This window comes from Neofelis nebulosa, chromosome X (assembly GCF_028018385.1).
Source record: "Neofelis nebulosa isolate mNeoNeb1 chromosome X, mNeoNeb1.pri, whole genome shotgun sequence".
Lineage (NCBI taxonomy): Eukaryota > Metazoa > Chordata > Mammalia > Carnivora > Felidae > Neofelis > Neofelis nebulosa.
Window position 1 is genome coordinate 15,012,731 of NC_080800.1, and position 23,650 is coordinate 15,036,380.

Consider the following 23,650-nt stretch of genomic DNA (forward strand, 5'->3'; position numbering starts at 1 on the left):
ATGCAGGCCTCAGGATCTTTGAGTTTTTCTTCCATCCATACCATGCTGCTTTGCCACTCAGCTCAGCAGTAGCAGAGTGTAGACCCGGACCTGGGTGTTCGACTGACTCTCTAAAGCTTGCTCACTACCATCCACCGTGTTGCCTGTGTCCCTTTGTTCTACTTAGTGTGGCATTCCCTTCCCTCACCCCGAGGAAGCTATTCTTTATAGACTTGGGTTCTTCATTTGTAAACTGGAGGAGCCTTGCCTATGTAAAGAATCCACAGGATTATCTCAACTGGAAGGCAGGGATTTTTGTGCTCACTTGAGTAGGCTGTGCCAGCACCTTTAAAAAATTGCCTCACTAAAGAGCTTGGCTACTTTCTGAACCTCTGAGGTGAGAAGCATGTGTAAGTGGAAAGTATATTCCTTTTCTTCATCATCCGATCGTTTAGTGCTGCAATTTCATCAAAGTACAGGGTAAGCCAGGAACCTTAAAAGTACTTAGAGAAACAAAAATGATAGGATATACCAAGTAATGAAGAGTGTGCATTTTACTTGCACTTAGGGAATTAATAATTCCGCTTCCTGCCTGTTCCCATTCATTACATTCTTAGTGCTGAAGTGCTTACCTCAACTTTGGATATCTATGACAGGCATAAATTAGAGTAAAGCCTTCATTTCCTAAAAAAAGATAGGCAGCTCAAATGAGGTGGTTTTGGCCCCACATGCTAAGTGGTTTTGTGAACTTCTTTTTCAAGATTAATTTCTCTTTTTCTCTCTAGCCATTTTTACGTAGAGTCAGTATAGATTTGAATGATGTCTATATAACAAAGCATCAAAATTCGGTGAGGTTTAGGCTCATAATCAGTGAGATTTTAATGGAAAGAAATCATTGGTTATTAGATTTGGAAAAAGCCATGGGATTTTTTAGGGCGTGTGTGGACGGGGAGCGTGCCCATTTATTTTGTTGTTTTATGAATGAAAAGTTAAGTGGCTTGCCCAACATCATATGTCACAGTGTTGGTTATTTAACGGGATCCAAACTCTAGGTCTCCCAAATCCTACTCCAGTGTTCCTTCTTCTAAAACCATTCTACTTCAGCCATTCTGAGGTAGCTTTATCTGTTACCAAAGTAAAATCGCCACAAGTTGCTAATAATTCAAAGCTCTCTTTTTTCAGTTGCTTTTCGAGTGCCAGGAATTCACCAAGCAGTTGACTAGAAAAGATACACCAGCTGTATTTACTTTTGACTTAGTTGCAACATTTTTTTGTACCCAGCTCCAGCATAGCTTACGGATGTTATTAATGAATGGTTAAATATATATGTGTTCGTGACCCTTTTTAGTACTTTAAGTTTTCTGGAGCCCCATTTTTCATAATCCCATATTGTAGAAGACAACCAGGCATAGTGGTATATAGGGAAAAAGAAATTTGGTTTGTCTTACTGCCCGAAAAGCTGCCCTCTCAACGTTCCAGAGAGAAGATTGAAAGTACCGCACTCAAAACTGAGAGGGAAAGTGCCTCTTGTTTGCCATCACATCGCTGCTTCCCACGTCTTAAGGGAATGAGGGCTAGCCACATAGGAGTGAAGATTTCCTCATGACATCAGTGGACGTGTTTGTGTCAGAAGTATTTATTGATCCCTTCTTTGTGCCGGGTGCAGTCCTAGGTGGTTGAGTGTGTATTGTTGAACAGCAGAACTTAAGCCTCTCCTCCTAGAGCTCTTGGTTTAACAGAAAGAATAGCAGCTCTTGGTCTGCAAAAGAATAGGTTCAGTGTGGTAAGGAATAATAGGGGTGGAAGCCTGCTTTGGTTTAGTGATCTGGGCGATGCTTGTGAGGAGTGCTGTTCAAACTGAATCCTGAAGAAGAGCCAGCCCTGTAAGGAGTCTGGGTTGTAGAATGAGAGTTCCAAGCAGAGGGAACAAGTTAAAAGGCCCTAAGGTTGAAAAAACTAAGTTGGGGCTCTTTGGAGAACTGAAAGACTAATGTGGGGTGGGGGGGGGAGGTGGGAAGGATATGAAATGGGGAATGGAAAAGCAGACAGGAACCAGGTTGTGAGTAATCACTATATTTGTATTGGATTATCTCCTTGTTAGAAGATCATTTGCTTTGTATCGAGACCTTTGTGGCATTCTGTGTCTTAGAGATAGGTGAACTTTGGTTTGATTATCTCAGTCTCAAAAGTAACCCAGATGGGGTAGCCTTCCTCATAAGACTAAAGGCTGTTAGTGTTTTAGTCATTCTAAAAGTCACCAAATACCACTTATCTGGCTCAGCCCCATTTTGCAGAACAGCTGGACCTCTGTCCCACCACATTCCTGTAAGCCACTTTGGGAGGTCCCCTGCTCACATTCCCCCTACTGCCAGGTGACCCCCATGGTGTCATACTCTTTTCCCCTCGTGGGGGCCCTGTGAGTCCCTAGTTCCCAGTCGCCCCCCCCTCCTGATGTTGGCTGGGCTGGCTCACTGCTTATGCCACTGTCAACCTATCCTACTGCTACTTCTTGCTTTCTGATAGTATCTTTCTGTGTCCTTTCCTAATCTGTGCTCCAGGGCTCCCCAACAGTTGTGTTTGTGTGTGTGTGTGTGTGTCAAGTAGGGAGAATATTTCACTTGTGTAACCAGTTCACAAAGGAGTGTTGACTTTCTGTTCCCTGTTTATTACAGATACTCTCATGCTACAAAGCCCTTGCGTTTATTACAGTCTCTTGATTCTTTAAACTCCGTTTGAATGGGGGCTGGGAGATAGGCTGGGATAGAAAATAATCTGAGAAGTACTCCTGGCACCTAATTTAGAATCTTCCCTCCCCATTTAGCCCCATCAGCCTTTTCCCTCTTGTGTACCTTGCTTTAGGAGGCATTTCTTCTTAGAAGGCATTTTAATCTTTCTCATCCTCATCCCCAAACTCTCATTTTCTTCTTCCCTGAACCTGAAGGAGGTTGGATATACCTGAACCTGAGGGTCATAAAACTTGGATTCTCAAGCTAGGATTTTGACTCTGACCCCAAATGTTGGAGACAAATGTGTTTTAGAATTCACAACTTCCGGGTTTTGGAATGGAAATATGGCATGCTACTTTAGCACCCTGTAATAAGATGCTGTTTCTTTTATTATTAATGTTTATTCATTTTTTGAGAGAGAGACAGAATATTAGTGGGGGGAGGGGCAGAGAGAGAGGGAGACACAGAATCTGAAGCAGGCTCCAGGCTCTGAGATGTCAGCACAAAGCCTGACGTGGGGCTCGAACTCACGAACCATGAAATCATGACCTGAGCCGAAGTTGGACACTTAACTGACTGAGCCACCCAGGCGCCCCAGTAAGACACTATTTCTGAAGCAAGCACCTGAATGTTCTTACTAAGTGGGATAAACAAAGACTAGGTGGTCTCATGTCAGTTTAGGTTTTACCTCTAAAGAGATTTGCCATACACTTGGAGAAAGTGTTCAGTTTTTAGATGGATTTTTGAAATTGCAGATAAAAGAATTATGAACCTGTATTCTTGTGTGTGTGTGTGTGTGTGTGTGTGTGTGTGTGTGTGTACGCATTCATATATGTATATATGTAAACATGGTAGTTGGCATTTCCAGGCTACATCTAAAGGTATCATAAAAACTCACTAAAAAAGAAAAGTATTACCTTCCTTACTCCCCTGCCAATTCATCCATTAGAGTTAATGTGACTTCTGTCCTTCCTCCATGCCTGTGGGGGTTATCGTGAGTGAAGTTGATCATATGGAAGGCTATATTGGTTCAGCATAAGTTCTCCGTCCCAGTACAGCTACACCATCTGGGATGGACAGGTGGACATGCCACAGGAGGACAGCAGGAACCTATAGCAGCTGCTGTTCAGAGAGATCAGACTCTCCTAGAATTCCCTGCAACTTGACTATGAGCTGCATCGTGGGTGCCTGGCATATGACCTCTGCTCACTGAGGTGACTCACATGCAGCCGGAGAAATAAAATGTTCTTTTAAGCCAAAGCTTCCGGCTAGAGTTAAAAACATCAGCTGCTACAGATGCTGCCTAGAGGCTGCTCTGCACACTGATACCATTGATTCCTTTTTACTCTTTTAAACTCCTCCTTTGTCAGTAGGAAGTGTTAGAATTAAAATGACAGTAGATTGATATGTTGTATCTGTAAGTCTGTGTTTACACATACCCTCTGCAATACGGAGTACAAGAAAACATAAGGGGAAAATTAGGTTCATGCTGGTCAAGTAAGCCTTTTCTTCTTTAAGTGGCTAATTCTTGATCCTTTCAACAAGAAAATGTGATATTTATTCTTCCATCCTTGAACTTCTTATGCAGAAAGTACTCAAAGTGGAAAGTAAAATTGGTATGTTTTCATTGTTTTTAGAATTTTTTCAACAGTGGTTTGAAAGCTTTAATTTTACTCTTCTCCACCATTGTTTACATTCTAGAAAATGAAGAAGTCAAGGAAACGACTTTACGAGAGCTTAAAATGCTGCGTACTCTCAAGCAGGAAAACATCGTGGAGCTGAAGGAAGCCTTTCGTCGGAGGGGGAAATTGTACTTGGTGTTTGAATATGTTGAAAAAGTAAGTCACTAATTGATAGTATGGAATTTGCCTGATTCTTTTATGTAGGGTCATTTCTGACACTGTTCAAGGAAGTATTATTGTCTAGTATGATTTGTCAATGTACTCATAATCTCAGTACTTTAAAAATGAATTTTTTATCCGTAATCATTAGAAGCCCTGAAATATATTGAAGGGTTTTGCGCAATTTAACTGTACAGAGATCATCTTAAATTTCAACAGTGTATTGATTTGGCTTCTAAAATCTTAGAATCTGTGTTCAACAGGTAATTTTTAGATGTACTTTATTTAAATTAAACCGAGGCAAGGCCTCTGAGGGAGAGACAAGTAAGTTGACAGTGATGGCATAAGATGACAGAGGTATGTGTGAGGCAGCCTGGGAGCTTAGGGTGGCTGCCTAAATCAGACCTAGGGTGGTGAATGAGTGGGCTCATGGAGCAACCTTTTATGAAATGTCAGTGCTTTGGCTTTGAGGGAAGAAGATGTGCCAGGAGGCATAAGGTGAGGCTTGAGGAGGTAGATGAGGCCACAGATAATGAATTGGAAGCATGGGAGAAAAGAAGAAAAGCACACACGGTTCAGATTATCTGTATACTTGCCTTGGTATTTTTTTTTTTTTTTTTTAATTGGTAATGATTAGTGACAGTTTTAATGATGTGTGGCCTAGGGGCTAATGTATGCTGCAGTCATCAATAGGTGGGCCTTTGAATTTCTTTGAGGGTAGCTGCCCTACAGTGGTTGGTTATTGTCCAAAACTTAAATAAGTACCTTTACAGGAGTAGAATAAACTGGTGCCAGATGGACCTTTTAGAGGTTTCCTTGATGAATAAATATGTGGTTCCTGATTTCCTGTTAATAGCTAAACAACACTAAAAATTACTGCTTTTATTATATTTCACTTCTTGAGTACATGTCTTTGTAGGAATCTGCATGATAAAATCAGGAATTTGTACATGATAAAATGAGGCTTTCTAATGAACATGAAGGCTGGGGAGGGTTATGTTTGTCAGATGCCTTCTATGTCATAAATGATAGTGTCATCACCACCATCATCATCACAAAATAGAAAGCAGTGTTGCCAAGATGACCCAGGAGTGTGGCTTTTGAATTAATTCAGCCTTTACAAATTCTTTTTCTTTCTTTTTCTTTTTAATAATTTTTTATTTACTTATTTTCGAGACAGAATGCGTGAGTGGGGAGGGCCAGAGAGTGTGGGGCGGGGGTGGGGGGTGGGGGCGGGGGACAGAGGATCCAAAGTGGGCTCTGCGCAGACAGCAGAGGGCCTGATGTGGGGCTTGAACCCATGAACTGTGAGATCATGACCTGAGCCAAAGGCAGATGCTTAACCGACTGAGCCACCCAGGTGCCCCTACAAATTATTTTTCTAATGAAAATAAATATACATAGGAATTTCAATTCAAGCAAAACTTGAAACGTATTACAAGTTTCTTTGTCATTTTAAAACACTGTTACATGGGGATGCCTGGGTGGCTCAGTTGGTTAAGCGTCTAGCTCTTGGTTTCAGCTCAGGTCATGATCTCACAGTTTGTGGGTTTGAGTCCTGCATCAGGTTCTGTGCTGACAACTCGGAGCCTGCTTGGGATTCTCTCTCTCTGCCTCTCCCCTGCTTGCTCTCCTTCTCTCAAAAACAAAGAAAGAAACTTAAAATAGAAATAAAACACTGTTTTGTGTTTCTTTTCCAAAATCTGCTTAAAAGTTTCTTTTTCTTTGTCAGTTTAGGTATATTCCTAAAGGACCTTCCCTACCAAAATTAAACTGAAATTTGATATTTATAAAAAGTTATAAGAAAAAGGATTCCTGTAAAAATCGGATGTTCTTTATATTATTTTTTAGTTGCAAGAATAATCATGCAGTTTACCATTTTCACTGCCAATAATGCAATTCTGACAGATCTGTTTCGGTTTGTCTTTTTTATTTCTGTTCTGTTCATGGTGATGGTTCATGATTAATAACAATTTGCTATGAACACATGGGGAAATCACCTCTGCGTACCAGACGTTTTGTCGTGTCCGAGATCTCTCTACCGATAAGTGGCAGAGCTGCTACCAGACCTTCTGTCTTGTGTCCCCCAGACCTGGGGTTCTTGCCCTGACCCTGTGGTTTTTCCGTGGAAGGTGACCTCCCATCAGCAACAGTGCCTAACGAGATTAACAAAGAGTCTCAAGAGGGCAAGAAAATGATGCTCTTAAGGGGTAGTGGGGTTGTTACAGGATTACAGTGGTTTAAACAAAATAGAAGTTTCTTTCTTCCTCACATACAAATACAAAGGTAGGCAGTACAGGGCTGGTACGGTAACTCTGCTCCACAGCTGTGTGAGACCTAGGTTGCTTCTGCCTTTCCATTCTGCCACCCTTGAGATGTGGCCCTTGTCTTCAAGGTCAAGATCACACTCCAGCTATCACATCCCCTTGGCCAGGACTTAACTTTCATGGCCTCTCAAGCTGCAAGGCAGAGGGGAAATGTACTCTTCATTCTGAGCACCTATGTATCGACTTACAAATTGTATTACTGTGGACTAAAGGGAAGAATGGCTATCGAGGGGCATTCCTATCTGCCACTGACAGATTTAGAACATGATATGAAATGAGACATACGATTTATTTTCTGTATTGCAAAGCCCTCTTATTCTTCATGTGCATTTAGGAGCTCCTATGCATTTGTTAATTGAAAAAGGCAACTCAAGTGGAGAATCATTAAAAAATCATGCATACATACTTGAAACATTTTAACTTAAAATATATCAGTATATATTCATTTCTTACTCCTTAGGGATAGGGTCAGGGCCTTTGGAGCATTGATCTTCTGATTGGAGTTCTGATGAGTCTTTCTTAGATACATCATACCCATAATGCATCAACTATGATAGCCTGTGAGAGCTTCTGTAAACCCAAACTAAAGCTTAAAAACATTAAAAAATAACCTCAGTGCAGAATCCTTATCACCATCACCACCTGTCCCTTGCCAGCATTTTTTAGTTGCTGCACTCACATACCATTAGCAGTATGTTTAGTGGCTGTCCTCCATTCAGTCTTTCCAAAGTATTAAATTTTGCTTTCTTATAAACAGCAAATCTCTTTATTTAAAACATTATTTCATTGGTTTATATGATATTTAATTGTATTAAAAGAAGTGCATCTGTTACAAATAGGTATGGGAGTGTTATGAAGAACTGATTATATGCAGCTTGACTGGTGGGAACAAAATTGTGAGGTTGTATTAGAGCAAGTATGAGGTTTTCTAACTTTTTGGTCCTTAGGACTCCTACACTGTTAAAATTTTTAGAAACCCTAAAAGCTTATTATTTATTTGGGCTTTATCTATTAATACTTATCATATTACAAGTCAGAACTGAACAATATAAAGGTAATTCATTTAAAAATAACAATAAGAATCCCATTACATGTTAACATAACTACATTTGTGTGTCATACTTTCAAATAAAAAATGGTATTCTATCAAAAATAAACAGCTAGTTCAGCTTTCAACTCAATCACCCAAGTGATTTTCTTTAAGATAACCATCATGCTTTGTTATGCAGAAGTGCTTTATGTGTATTCCCCATTTTATCGTGTAGATTCCTAAAAAGACATGTATTCAAGAGTTGAAATTTAATACAAGTAATAATTTTTACTGCTTAATCAAAGAAGGACATCCTTTTCTGAGAGAGAAGAGAGAGCATGCGCACATATCAGGGAGGAGCAAAGAGAGGGGGAGACAGAATCCCAAGCAGGCTCCACACTGACAGCACAGAACCCAACCCAGGGAGTGGGGGGCCTCGATCTCACAAACTGTGAGATCATGACCTGAGCCGAAATCAAGAGTCAAACGCTTAACCAACTGAGCCACCCAGGCGCCCCAAGAAAGACATCCTTAACTAAAACTGGTTTTTTGTCTTCCTTTTTAACTGTAAGAGTGTGGCATTGAGGAATCCAATGCCTTGATTTATGCTAGGGTGCCACCAGCTTACCCATCCTTGCTTTGAGTCATCAGTGTAAATGCAAACATAGTAAAAGTGCCAAAAAGCTGAGTGTTACTATGAATGTAGTTTTGACTTCATGGGCCTTCTGTAAGATCTGGTAACCACCCCTAAGACACACACAGATCATACTTTGAGAACTGCTTTTCTAGATGGTCACCTACAAACAATAAACTCTAATGCTATGGGCCTTAATGTGGTGCTTTACAGAGGGAATGGAAAATGTGTAGTTAATCTGGAAATTCAGTGAAACTGGTTAAGTGGGGTTTCTCCTTAGTAAAAAAATTTTGCGTGAGTTTTAGAATGATCTCTGACTCCAGGCTAAGAGTTTCAAAAATTGATTTGTTGGGAGTCTGTGTTTATTTCAACAGCATTTTCTAGCCTATCTTAATTTTTGTACCGATTGCATGGATCACTTCTAAAATTAAGGATCATTTTCTTTTAAGAATATTTTCCAGGTCCTCCAGAAATATTTTCAAGGCTTGATTTTATTGCAAGGTGCTATTAAACATGCACAGTGCACTGTGTTAAAAATGCTTGTTTACCCCCTCCTTTATACATCACAGCATCTTCTCTCTACTTTGTATTGCTTTTGCCTTGAAAATACTCTAAAATGATGCCTTAAACATTTTAGGGAGAGTGGAAAGTACCAGGGTTATTATTTGGGGCAGCACTGAGGAATAGTAAAAATGGAATTTCTCTTAAAAGAGAGCTTTGATTTAATAGAGTATCCCACTTTTTCATGAAAAAAGTTGTAGATGGAAAACAAAACAGCTTTTTAAAATGCATGCTGTGTACTGGATGAATTATCATCCAAGATGCTTTTTTAAAAAAAAAAAATTATTCTGAGAGAGAGAGAGAGAGAGAGAGAGAGAGATGGGGGGGGAGGGGCAAAGAGAGAGGGAGACACAGAATCTGAAACAGGCTCCAGGCTCTGAGCTGTCAGCACAGAGCCCAATGCAGGGCTTGAACTCACGAACCGTGAGATCATGACCTGAGCTGAAGTCGGACACTCAACTGACTGAGCCACCCAGGCGCCCCAAGATGCTGTTTTAAATTGTTACTACATGATTTATGGCCTGCCTAATTTGTGGAGATTAATGGCTCCCTATTTAATTTTTAGAATATGCTTGAACTGCTGGAAGAAATGCCAAATGGAGTTCCACCTGAAAAAGTTAAAAGTTATATCTATCAGCTAATCAAAGCTATTCACTGGTGCCATAAGAACGATATTGTACATAGAGGTAAGTATGGAAGTTTTGAAATGGACAATATTAAGAAAACATCGAATGTAATGAAATATTTTACATGTTACTCTCTTAAGAATATTTCCATGGGTGCTGATGTTCCCTTTGAATTAAATACATTTCGAATGTACAGGATATGAGAACACCGTTTACCTTCCAAGTCTCCTTTTGAATTATCAAAAGGATAGACTGCAAGTTTATTTGGATATTATGGTGACATCTGTATAACCAGATCTATTCTCAACTTTAGAAATGCCTTGGGATGTAAAGAATTCGACAAATGGGAACTTTGAAGCTTACTTGGGGTGAAACGAGCAAAGGGGTAATCTCCATTGCCTTTTGGTTCTGTTGGTAGACCAGGTAATGTGAAACCACTCAGAATCAGGCTTTAAAGGTGGTCCCTAAGTCACTGACCTCCCCCATTGACTGTCACCTCTCATTCCCTCTTAGACCAACAACCTCTGGTATGTACCTTTACCTCCTGAATTGCCCTACCCATGAGTGGAAAGTGCCCATTGCAAGTTGTAGGCATGATCAACCTTGCATAAAGGTCATGATTATGCTTCCATAAACTGTTTTATTTTGTCCTTTATTGCTGTGAGGTGAGTGATTTATAGTAATAAAAGGGAAATTACTTGTTCAGCACTGTCTTTGACTCTACACCATTTATCTTCTGATAATCTTGCTTGAATTCTAGAGTTTTACAGTAATGGGACACATATTGATAAAATAATGAAGCTAAACGATGTTTATTGGAAAATGTTACAGTATCTCCTTCTTGTCTCTGAATTATCAAATAAATGAATGCTAACTTTTAATTTACCTGTACAGACATACAAGGATATCCCTTTAAAAATAGTGTCACTTTAAGAATAGCTTAAAGGTCACGTGAAGAATGCCAACTTCTATTAATTATATCTAGAAAAAGTTTATATTTCTCTTGGATTTGACTTTCATACCAGTTACCATATCAAGGTTGTTGGTGTGACAAATGGATACAGAAGATGTGGTTTATATATACAATGGACTACTACTTGGCAATGAGAAGGAATGAAATCTGGCCATTTGCAGCAATGTGGATGGAACTGGAGGGTATTATGCTAAGTGAAATAAGCCAGGCAGAGAAAGACAGATACCATATGTTTTTACTCATATGTGGATCTTGAGAAACTTAACAGAAGACCATGGAGGGGTGGGGAGGGGGGGGAAAAAAGGTTACAGAGAGGGAGGGAGGCAAACCATAAGAGACTCTTAAGGACTGAGAACAAACTAAGGGTAGATGGGGGGTGGGGGAGAGGGGAAAGTGGTGATGGGCAGGGAGGAGGGCACTTGTTGGGATGAGCACTGGGTGTTGTATGGAAACCAATTTGGCAATAAATTATATTAAAAAGGTTGTTGGTAGTATAGGTCTGTCTTCAAGCCAACCGCACATCTAGTGTCTGGGGTAATGATTCTAATAACAGTGTATACTGCAATATGAGGATATTAATAAGGAACTGATTTAGCTGCAGTTCTGTGGTATTGCTGTGATTTGGTTAAGTATACAGTAAATCAATGGTTATGAATTCACAGTAGAAACCATGATTCTGAGAGACGCCTGGGTGGCTCAGTCAGTTGAGCATCTGACTCCTGGTTTCAGCTCAGGTCATGATGCCAGGGTTGGGGACTGAGCCCTGTGTTGGGCTCCACTCTGTGCATGAAGCCTGCTTAAGATTCTTTCTCCCTCTGCCCCTCTCCCTTGCTCTCTCTTTCTCTCAAATTAAAAAAAAACAACACAAAAAAGAAACCACGATTCTGAAATCTACAGATTTTACTCCTCCGTCTTCCCTTTCTCCTTTTTCACCTCTGCCATATGATATAAATGATTGATACTCTAAAAAATAGAATTGTGAGATGTCTCCCAGGGTAGGAATTAAATAGCATTTTCTGTGTATTTCTACTTAGCTCCCACCACATCGTCAGAACATCCATGGAAAAAATGAGAAATCTTTTCTTGACTCATCCAGTATAGCTTCAGCATTAGACATTTATAATTGTGAACTACACAGAAAAGCTAAAGAGAGATATAAATATAGAAATTATATAGAAAATGACAAGAGAAATGATTTTTTTTAAAGTGTATTTATTTAATACAGAACACACGAGCAGGGGAGAAGGGCGGGGGGTGGGGGAAGAGAGAATCTTAAGCAGGCTCCACGCTTAGCACGAACCTGTCGTGGGGCTCAGTCCCACATCCCTGGGATCATGAGTCAGATACTCAACCAACTGGGCCACCCAGATACCCCATGAACTTTAGAATATATATATATACACATATACACATATACACACACACACACACACACACACATATATATATATATATATATATATACACATATACATGTATACACATATATATATATACACATATATACATATATATATATGTGTATATGTGTATATGTGTATATATATATGTATATTCTATCTCCAAAAAATATTCAAACTCCCAAAATTGATGTCATTAGTATTTTATAAAGTAGATAGTTCCTTGAGACATGGTGGCCTAGATTCAATGATTCTTAAATTCCTTTCACAGATTCCATTAATACCTTTAAGATTTAAAGCAAAAAAATATTTTGGAAATTGTGGTCTGCATGCTTCTCCAAAACAAATTGAAACTTTTATGTACCAGCATAAAATGTGTTACTCTGCTTTTTGCTGCCACAGGTTTCTATTCAAATTACTCTGGATATTTCTAATTAGCTGCTGTTATAGTGATCCAAGAGTCAGCAGTACATGGAACACTTTTTAACAATTGTTTCTTAATCTTCATACTTCAGATATCAAGCCAGAAAATCTCTTAATCAGCCACAATGATGTTTTGAAACTGTGTGATTTTGGTAAGTTAAAAAGAAATGGAAACGTATAAGTAGAATTAATTTAATATAACACATAGGTAGCTTTTTAAAGGCTTATTAAAAGTATTTCTTATGTTTTGACTTAAATTAGAGGAATATTCTTTTCAGTCATATATTGGAAAATTGATTGCTGGGAGAATACTCTCTTTTCATGGTGTTGCCTACCATTTTTAAAAACTCATAATGCAGTATTTGCTTAATGAGAATGCAAAGCAAATATGTGCATGTGTGTATATTCATAAGCCCAGTGCTTAATGACTCTAGAAAAAGAATTTTCTATGAAATACCACTATGGCCTTCTGTATTGGGTAGGATAAAAGAATATTTTAAAAATATTTTTAAATGTTGATAGAAATTATCTTAGGTGTAATCATAAACACTAAAAATATGCCTATGTAAATACATGTGTATCATGTGTACACAGTAGTTACATACCTGTACAGGTCAAAGACATTTTTAGAACAGTTCCATTTATTCCCTTTAAATGTTGAGTGAATGAGATTAGTAATTGATGTCTAACATTCCAGCTCCTGGTTGAGTGTATTAGGAAGCTTTTGAGTTGTACTATCTCCTAATAGAAAATTGTGTACTGTTTTCCATATATATATAAAAATGTATTAAGTGCTCTTAAAAATTTACATTACAATGATTCAGAAAGGTTATAAAACTATAAATTAGGGTGTTTAAGTTATAGGTCACTTTTAAAAATTCTTTTCTTTAATCCATATGCTGAAAAATAACAATTTGACTTTTTTAATGTTATTTTTTCATGTATTCAAATATAACCAAAAATATAATGTAAACCTCTATATGTAAATGAGACTGTGTCCTTTCATAAGCAGAAGTTAGATTGGTACCTCCAAGGTGAATCAAACAAATGGGAAATGGCAGCATTCTAAGAATTCACTGTGTGAGTGACCAATTTTGTCCCGTGTAGCTATTAGAAGCATGTGTAACTGTTTTCACCCAGTGCTTTCAAAGAATTTGAATATTAATATCTTTAATATAACACAGGTAGCTTTACTTTTCTTCATACTTTGTAAGGCATATTACAAAGAAGAGTCCTGCTATATTTTAAGCATCTTAAGAAGTGTTTAGGAGAATAAAAAAGAAATACTGAAATACAGTTATTTAAAAGGAGTATTTGTGGTTCTCTTTCTGGCTTCCTATCCATAATTGTGACTGCCACCAAATACTGCCACTTTGTGTGCCTCATGCACCCTTGACTATGCCTCCATGATTCTATGGGTTGGTGATCTGCTTAAAACCCCAAATTACTGAAATTTGTAAACAAGTAATAACTACAAAAGAGATGTCAGTGGAATGGTTAATAATAGGAAAAGAGTATTCCTGGTCTGGCCTCATTTTGTAAAGGAAAGACAATTTTTAGCGGTGAGGAAGTTTCACATGGCAGCACTGCGTGTGGTACTCTGTGCCCTGTTGCATCCCCAGTGACAATTTCTGAACTGCTTTTCTTCCCACAACATGAGCTCCTTTGTCTGGCTTGAAGAATTCCATTCAAAAATAGGAATATTTCTTTTAAATATGTCTTACAAAGGAGTATTAATTGGAGTTAGGGCTTTGATTTTTGCTGTGGTTTTTATTTTTTACAGTTCCGTTTTAAGAAACATGATTTTTCTACTTTTCAAAATTGATATACACCTTAATTTTTACTCCTTATGTTAATGTTCTGGTTCTCTGTGACTATCCATAATGTTTTGGGTGAGTTAGGTGGGTAATTAATTAGCTTACCTATTGGCTTAGTTTTTGGCCCCAAAACTTTTGAAAGGGTTTGGAAGGAAAATAATGGTAGATTGTGTAAGTAATTTAGATACCCCTAATATGCTTCTCAGTCACATTAGGAGATGAAAATAATTTTGGCCTGCTTAGTTTCCATCATCACCAACTATTTAGTTGTTGATATAATGGCTAGAACTGACCAGCAACAGTAGATATACAAATACTGTATTAAGTCCCACAGGTCAGAATATGATGACCATCTGTGACTAAGTATTTTAGCTTTGACTTGGGCTCTTGTGGGGACTTCATTTTGTTTCTAAGATTTGCATTTATTGAGAGAGCTGACTTAAAAGTAGTCTCTGAATGCTTATAAAACCATGTGATAACTTCAAAAACATGGACTTCTGCAGTGTAAGGGGAGACTTTTTTTTTTTTTTTTTTTTAGTGAATACACTACATATTTTCAGTGACATATGCACACACTAACCTTTGAAAATTACGAAGTCACCATTAATAAACAACCCATTCAGTACCAGTTATTATGTTCTTTTGATGTTCCTTTAAAATATTACTAGCACTGAAATACTATGCCAATATGAAATTCTTTCTTTTTCAAAGTTACACCTTTGGGTTTTTCTCTTTCAGGTTTTGCTCGGAATCTATCAGAAGGCAATAATGCTAATTATACAGAATATGTGGCCACCAGGTGGTATCGGTCTCCAGAACTCTTACTTGGGTGAGTTAACCTTCCCCAAATAAAATGCCATTTATGTATCTGCTGATCCTATAACATTGGCTTTGGGGTCATCAATGAAAGATAAGAACTTTATTTAATTAAATACCAGTTACCTATTGCAGTGTAGCAAACCACCCCAAAACTTAATGGTGTAAAACAAAACACCATTTTATTTGCTCACAATTCTGGGTGCCAGTGATTTGGGAGAGTCAGTAATTGAAGTTCAGCTGAATTGTTCTTCGCCGGTCTCCATGGGAGTCGCTGAGGTAGCTACAGTCACTCAGCAGATCATCTGGAGGCCTCAACTGGGACAGACCATCTTTGTTCCATGGAGGCTCATCGTCCAGTGGGCTAGTCCTAGTTTCTTCACGTGAGAACAGAAAAACTCCCCGCAGCAAGAATTTTGCTTGTTTTTGGGCAAGCCCCAAAGCAAAAGTGGTTTTCAGGCCTCTGATTGCATGACTTTTGCCTCACTGACCAAAACACATTACATGGCCAAGCCCTGATTCAAGGGATGGAGAAATAAACTCCACGTCTTCATGGGAGGAGTGGCACAGTTACAGAAATAGGGGGAATTATTGCCTCCACCTTTGCTAATAATCTTCCAAATTAAGAGGAGTTTCACATTCTGCCTGTCGGTTGGTTTGTTCATTCCTTCGTTCACTTATTCAACAAACGCTTACCAAGTATCTCTTATATTTAACCACTATGCTAAAAACATGATGTAAATATCGAACCAGTTGCCAATTTCCTTCTGAATAGAGAAATCCTGTTTGATGGTAAATGGCTATTCAAACACATACTGCACTGTTGATTTTCTCAGCAATATCTCCACATCCACCCACTTTGTGCCCATCCTTCCACTTTCAGTGCTCTGTCATTCACCTGTTAACACCAGGATAGGGTTTCTGGTAAGATTCTTCTTTTCTTTTTAGTTTGTTTTAACTTGAGAGCCTCAGAAGGAGCCAATCCTCCTGAACTCGATCACATAGTTATGTTAATAATCCTCTACTTACCTTTGTTGTAGCATTTTCTTATTTTCCCTAGATTGTATTTCCTTCTTGGGGACCATCCAAGAATGGAGAGAGAAGGCACACTCTACAAATAGAATTAGAAATGGTGGTAATGGTGACTGGTGCACTATTTATAGGTTTCATCTCTTTAGTGTGCTGTACATGTATCCGGGGTACATGAGAAATTTAATTTTTAAAAGTTACTTTTGATATAGTAGGAATATAAATTTCTATGTTTCTTTTGTTGATGATCATGATGACTATATGTTTAAGTTACTGAAGGTTTATTTTTATGTTCACAATTGATTTCCTACTGTCTATCAACCATCTGGTTGTGATTCTTGATCCATTGCTGACATAGAGCCTATAAGAATTATTGATATCAGTTATTGAAAGCTTTACTCTTTTTTTGAAATCAAAAGCTTGCTTTATCCTGGGAAACAAATGATGGTTAGTCACTTTATTATCTCTCTTTGTGTGGGTAGATTTCAGAATATCTTTTATTTATTTTTTTGGAGAGAGAGAGAGAGCAAGAGAGGGGCAGAAGCAGAAGGAGAGGGAAAGAGAATCTTAAGCAGGCTCTTTGCTGAGCGTGGGGCCCAATGTGGGGCTTGATCTCATGAACCATGAGATCATGACCTAAGCCAAAATCAAGAGTCGGACACTTAATCAACTGAGCCACTCAGGCACCCCTAGGATTTCTGTGCTAATTTTTAAACTTGGTTTTAGGAGTGATTTTCTTTTATGTTTGTCTTTGTTCCTTTTTCTGTGTACCTCTGTCTGGACTCATTGGGATGCATAGTCCATTTTCTTTTGGGAGGGATTGAAATTTCAATTTACTGGACAGATTTGCCAAAGAAATGAGTATGACGTAGATTGTTCTTAGAACACCATCTGAGGATTCAAGTATGCTAGAGGACTTTTTGTAATATAGTTTTGTCTATAAGATGGCCCCAAGGGGTTCATTCTGAGGACAGCCTTAGGGCAGACCTTCAGAGAGTATTTGTTGCCTAATAATACCTGTCAGAAAACTGCAGTTATGTTTAGAGATGTGTGGGAGCTACCAAAAGTAGATGGGGACTCCCAACTAATTTGAGCCAAATTATATATTGCTAATTAAATGATTGTCAGGTACTAGTTGAAGAACCATATTGTTTGTGTCAAAGTCCCATTGAAATCAGTTGATATTTGGGTAACATTAAGAATTTATATTTTTGTACCTCCTCAAACTTTGTCCTTGACATTCAAAATAGTTCCAGCTGCATAAATTACTCAAATTCGTTGACAGAAGAAAAATAGCACAATTTGGGTATGTAGAGATTGTCCATAGGTTTCTTCATCTAGCACTTTGAAAGAAAGGTCAGTATCCATCCCTTCCCCACAAGCTACCCAAAAAATCTAGGTGAAGTTTCCTAATATGGTCCTTAGGTTTTTGTGGGAAGGACATGAGATAAATAAAATACCAACTTACAGTTATAATGATTTATTGTCCTAGCAACATAGTCTTGTGTGGGGTTAACATTGCTTTCATTTAGAGTATTTGTTAAAAGTTTTGTATTACTGCCGTATCATTATAGCATTCTAGAATTTCATCCCATATTTTTTTTCAGATACTTTATTTTGGCTTTGCCTTCTTAAAACTTGTATTATTTGTGTTTGAAACTAAAGAAAATATGGTTTCTTAATTTGCCACATATAATTTGATTTAAGGCTGTAGGTATTGGCTATAGATACAGGTAAAATTGTTTTGGAAAAGTTAGATTTTCACGGATAGCCTCCATTTATTAATAACAGTAACACTCCTAAAACCCTTTGGTAAACTCAGATCCTAGAGGAGAGCTGTAAACCCTTAAGGAAATGGGGGCAAAAATGCTTTGAGACAAACAGTTATCACATAAAGCCCCCTATACGTAGGGTACAAATAGTTTCAGGTAAATAATACAGTAGAGCATAGCACACTCTTAGGTATTTGAAATCGTGACTCTGTGCAATCAGAGGTTATTCTGTGTTTGTTGTTCAAGAAGACCTGTAAGTCAGTAGTACATTTTAATAGACTGAACTCAAAAGATGGATGAGGTGTTAACTTTGTAACATTTCGAGAGCTACAGGATAATTACCTATTAAATACATTTCTTGGGAGCATTTCATTTTCCAAGTGAAGTATTAACTCATCAGACATGTGCACTGTATTAGGGTTTATTAAGCCATTCATGTTCAAAATATGCCCAGATGTGAATAGATTTCAACTTCGTGTATACTAACTAAATTGTTATTAAACTGATGGTTTTATTAGCATAGATTTATTTACTTGTGCTGTGAGTCTTTACTTGGATATCCATAAGTCCTTTTGTCAGCCTCACTTTTAATTCCTTAAAAGACACAAATGTGCTTTAAGTCATGAATCTTTTCATAATAATTTGGAAATTATTAAAACATATTTCTTCATTTTCCAAAATAATCTTTCCAATTGCTTTTCAGAGCTCCTTATGGAAAGTCCGTAGATATGTGGTCAGTGGGCTGTATTCTTGGGGAGCTCAGTGATGGACAGCCTTTATTTCCTGGAGAAAGTGAAATCGACCAACTTTTTACTATTCAGAAGGTGCTAGGACCACTTCCATCTGAGCAGATGAAGCTCTTCTACAGTAATCCTCGATTCCATGGGCTCCGGGTAAGAGGCTTTACTAAAACTCCAGATGGAATCAATATAGCAGTATTTAAATCATTGTTCATTACACAATGGAATGCTAAGCCATCCACTGAATACTATTCCCTTTCCCATTACAATGTTTATAATCCCCATTATAATATTTTTGAAACTTATATAATATTTGTGAATTTTTTAAAGTAGTCTGAAAGTGGAAGTTGCTAATGTTTTTCCTAATTTATAAGCTCCAAATTTTTAAAACCTCTTCTAGCATATGCATTATTATATTCTAAACTTTGGTTATCTCAGAATGTTTGTCTACAATATTAAGCATCCCCCAAAGATATACAAACGTATAAATGATTCTTATTTACGCAAACAAATTTGTAATGATTTGAGGAAGACTATGAGTACCTGCATTGCACAGATTTAAAGGTTGTGTTCTAGCAAGTATTTCTTGTCTGTCTGTTGACAGTGAAACATCACATCTTCTTTTCAAACTAGTCTATTGTCTTGGGCAGCCTTTTCTAGACTTGCTAACTTTTTACAAAGCTTGTTTGTGAAGAATATGCTAAAAAGGGTCTTCAAGTATAAACTTTCCCCAGATGAGAGACCGCCAACTTGCAGAGGCACCTTATTAGAGTAGTGTGTTAGAGGCTGCTTCTCTCTTCTATCCACCCCAAAAGCTCCTTTGTAAGTTTTCAGCTACTCAGGGCTGACATGCCAGTTGGTGACCATTGTGACAACTATAAAATAAGCTTGCCACCACTTCCTTTCTTTCTCTCAAATGCATGATTCTCAAACCATGTTTCCTTGATATTTGCACAGCGCTTCCTTTTGTCCTTTGACTTTCTGGACCTTGGTTCGTTTCACTTTGAAGAGCACCCCTCCTCACACACGAGCGCCCGACATCGTACCCGCTCCTGTGAGGCTCATTGTGGAAGAAATGAATAAACAGAGCATATACACTTCCTCATCTCCTTTCTGCTTTCTCTTCTCTCTCTCTCTGTCTCTCATATGTCTGAGTTCCCTGAGGCAATTTTCTCTTTTCTCCTTTTATTTTTTGCTTTTGTGAGGTGAAAATTAGCCAAATTATAACCGTTAATTGAGGATGCAAATACTTCAACAGTTATTGAACATTCGTTATACTAGATGCTGGAAATAATAAATAAGACTTATCCTCAGTCCAGTAGAAAGTGAAATCTATTCAGAAAAAAAGTCATAATTCACAAACTTCTGTTTTATTGAGGATACATCCCAACTCCTTCCTATAGTCCATCTCCCTTGCTTGATCTGTGCCCTTCTAGATCCCTGACCTCAGCTCATACCTTTCTCAGTTCTCCTCTCTCTTCAAATTCTTACCACGCTTGTCTTTCTTTCTCTTTGACTTCTGTAAACATTTTAAGATTTTTCCAGCTTCGTGAATTTGGGATTTGTGGCTCCATCTGGGAAGGTGCTTCTGTTGTGTGGCCCCTTCTCACTTTGTAAATCTCAGCTCAAGAATGCCCCTTCTCTCATGCCCCCAACGTACTGCCCCTCCCTCTTTCTAGTGTCTCCCATAGCACACAATCCTGCTGTTTTCCCTCCTAGCACTTATCTTCCTAGGATGTAGTCGTGTTGTTTACTTGTTAATTATTATCTGGCTAGTTCTCAACTACTGGAGTATAAGCTCCCCAGTGGCAGAAATTACCTATTTTATCACTGTACTTCCAGCACCTGTAGCAGAGCCCAGCACATCTTGTTAGGGACTGAGTGAATATTTGATCAATCGATTGAGCCAGTTTGTGTCATCACATCTCAAGCTCAACTGTATTTCCCTTCTCTCCATCTCTAATGCTTCTTTTGCCCTTAGCATCTGTTACCTGCACTGTTGACAACCATTCCTAAATGCGTCTCTCCGGCTTTCCATCTTCCCTTCAGGCTTTTTACATTGCCTTTGGAGGAATCTTCCCTCAAGCTACACATTCAGTTCTCTCTCCTTGGTGTTAAGAAGCCTCTACAGGATTGCTTTCATTTAAACTCCTTAGGGTAGCATTAAGAACCCCTTGCTCTTAGCCCTCCAGCCTTGTCTCCGACTCATTTCCACCACTGCTCCCTACTTGTCAGCCATATTGAACTTCTCACCAATTCCTTGACGTGTTGCTTCTACAGTGCTGTATTTTTATTTCTGTGATGCTCCCAGTACTTGCTCTACTTCCTACACAGCTCTTCCTCCTCCCTCCCTGAGACTGAGGTCAAGTGTTCTCCCTCCGGGAAGCCTTTCTAGACTCCCCCAGGGAGTGGATGACTCCCCATTCTGTACTGCGGTAGCACTGTGGTCGTGTCACCTTTGTAGCATTTGTTGCAGTTGCTTTTAAATAGCTGTTTTCAAAAAAAAAAAAAAAAAAAAGTATCTTCACTGACCTGATGAACTCCTCAAGGAAACGAACTCTCCCATCCACCGTCATATTCACCACACATCTACCATAGTGCCTTCAAGGTTGAATGGTATTGAACGATTGAATATTTGACCTCGGGATTTTAACATTAACTTCCGGAACATCAAGCTTGGCCTGCTGGCTGCCTGTTCTTTGCCTGGTTAAAGAGGCTCCTTGCTGGATTTTCCAAAGAGCGTGTAAACAGATGTGTCATGGTACCTGGCCTTAATAACTTACAGACTAGCTGAAGAATTAAGATGTTTGTGCATGAAATAATCGGAAAGCAGCATAACTTATAATAAAGCATGGTATATAATAAAGTACCTCATTCTTTACCGCATTGTACTGTTTTCTGATACATCTCTCAAGATAGTTGAGACCATGAGAGTATTAAACATTCTGGCAAGTTAGAAATCATAGTTGTCTGGATTCACTAGGGAAGGATGTATGGAAGATTTGAAATTTGTAATGGATACTGAAGAATGAAGAGCATTTGGATTAGATAGGTCAAACGAAGGATATCTTTTCCTCATTTGTGTGTGGTCCTTTTTGTTCACAGACCTCCTCACTAAATAGTATCTGTAAAATGCTAGATAGCACATGACAACACTGCTTATAAATAACCTTCAGAGAAATTGCTGCTTCCGTGACATTTTTAAATAAACCTTAATATTTTTACAATTTAGTCTGAAAGTGTTTGTGGTGTTTTAGCTAAATTAGCTTAATCTTTTTGGAGGTTTAGCAATTTGAGGGAAATGTCATTTTGTTGGAGAATATCTGTGACAGATAGCTAAGCATGTAGGGCGTGTGACCTGTCACTTCCTTGAAACAAACTCACCAGTGACCAGTCTGCTGTTACTGGCATTTTGATTCAGTTGTGCAGAGATGGGAAAGCCGGCAAGATATTGCTCTAATGGTATGCTTTATTTTGAAAAAGTTAGCAACTGATGTCCCATAGTCTAGGGCATAGACTCTTGGAGTTAGACTGCTGGGGTTCAAAGCCCGACTCCATATTTACTACATGAGTGACTTCGGCAAGTTTCTTGTGCCTGTGTTCTTCATGTATAAAATGCTGATAAAAGAAGTACTATCCGATGGAGCCGTTGTGAAGATGAAATGTTATATGTAAAATGCCCATGCCAGTGCCTGGTACATAGTAAGTGGTCGGGAAAGAGGTATTCAAATAGGAAGGGAGGGAGGGAGGGAGGGAGGGAGGGAGACTGGCTACTCATTGGGATATCATTTAAACTTCTATGGTTGGGTTTTGGTTATTTGTGGAATTATCACATGAGAATAGTAGATTTCATTCAAAAGCACATAAAGTAATTTTTTAAACTTAGGAGTTTGGTCATTTTTTTATCATAATATTTTTGATACCTTTTGACTCTGCAATAATTTTCTTACCAGTGAAATGTTACTTCTAGAGAAAAAAAGGGATATCGGGTAGCATAAGATAGACCTCATAAGCAAAATATTAACTAAAATGTAGCAGTACCTAGTTGTTTATCACAGCGTGACAGGTGTGTCTCTCTTTGAGCTGATATTCAATGTTCCAACAACATCCACAAGAACCTCTGTACCTCTCTTGAGAGAGGTGCCTAGGTTCAGAAAGAGTGTGGGTTTGGATTACAGCCCTGGGTGCAAATATTAGTTCTGCTTTTTAATTACGTAACTTGCCTTGAACCAGTTATTTGAACTTCGTGAGTGTCACCTTCTTCATCTCTAAAATAAGAATTGCTAAAATGCCTTGTATAGCATCACTTCCCTCCGTAATCACTTATAGGTTATTGCCTGTGTGTCTGTGTTAAGTTCATGTTATTCCTTCCACTTCCTCTATCTGGGGTGCTGTCCTACTTTTCTCTGTCCTCCCATTTTTCTTATCTTTCAAAAATTACTTCAAATATTATCTGTGGATTCATTTTTTCCTCCAGCTGCAAACCACCTTGGTCTCTCCTTTCTCTGAGCTTCAAATAGAATTTTTGGCTGCACATTTCAGTGCTGAGTGCTGTTCCAGCCAGACTGTGGGTTGCTTAAGTGCAAGGTTTAGGTCTGACCCATATGCTGTATCTCCTGCTGTACCTAGCACAGTAGGCAGATAAGGTCATGATCACTACTTAAGTGCCTTGTTTGAGTTTTCCTCCATAACTAGTCCTCCCATCCACTTATTTTAACATGTTTACAGATTCCAGTACTTTGAAATGTTCTTATGTTGGCATAAAGGAAATATGTATTGAAAGCAAAGTAGCCTTCCCATTGCAAGAGAGTACATGGTATTGGGCTCTAATACTTTCTCATCCACTTGGATATTGCAGAATGTGAGGTGGCAGAGAGGACAGAGCACCTAAATAAATGTGACTTCTTCCCTCATTTTATTTAAAAATTCATTTGTTAACTTAGGAGCCTCTTTGCT

At 38.5% G+C, this 23,650-nt stretch overlaps 1 protein-coding gene across 6 annotated transcripts in view; it reads left to right on the top strand.

Annotated features, from left to right (window-relative positions):
- The window catches only part of CDKL5 (cyclin dependent kinase like 5), a 193,940-nt gene that overhangs the window by 133,970 nt on the left and 36,320 nt on the right, over positions 1 to 23,650 (top strand). For 5 of the 6 annotated variants that reach the window (XM_058714272.1, XM_058714269.1, XM_058714273.1 and 2 more), the window contains exons 5-9: positions 4,407 to 4,543; positions 9,664 to 9,784; positions 12,613 to 12,672; positions 15,076 to 15,166; positions 18,658 to 18,847. In XM_058714272.1, the coding sequence (XP_058570255.1) occupies positions 4,407 to 4,543; positions 9,664 to 9,784; positions 12,613 to 12,672; positions 15,076 to 15,166; positions 18,658 to 18,847 (599 nt within the window). Of the gene's footprint in view, positions 1 to 4,105; positions 4,203 to 4,406; positions 4,544 to 9,663; positions 9,785 to 12,612; positions 12,673 to 15,075; positions 15,167 to 18,657; positions 18,848 to 23,650 lie in introns of those variants that run through there. The other variant, XM_058714274.1, reaches the window with a different exon arrangement.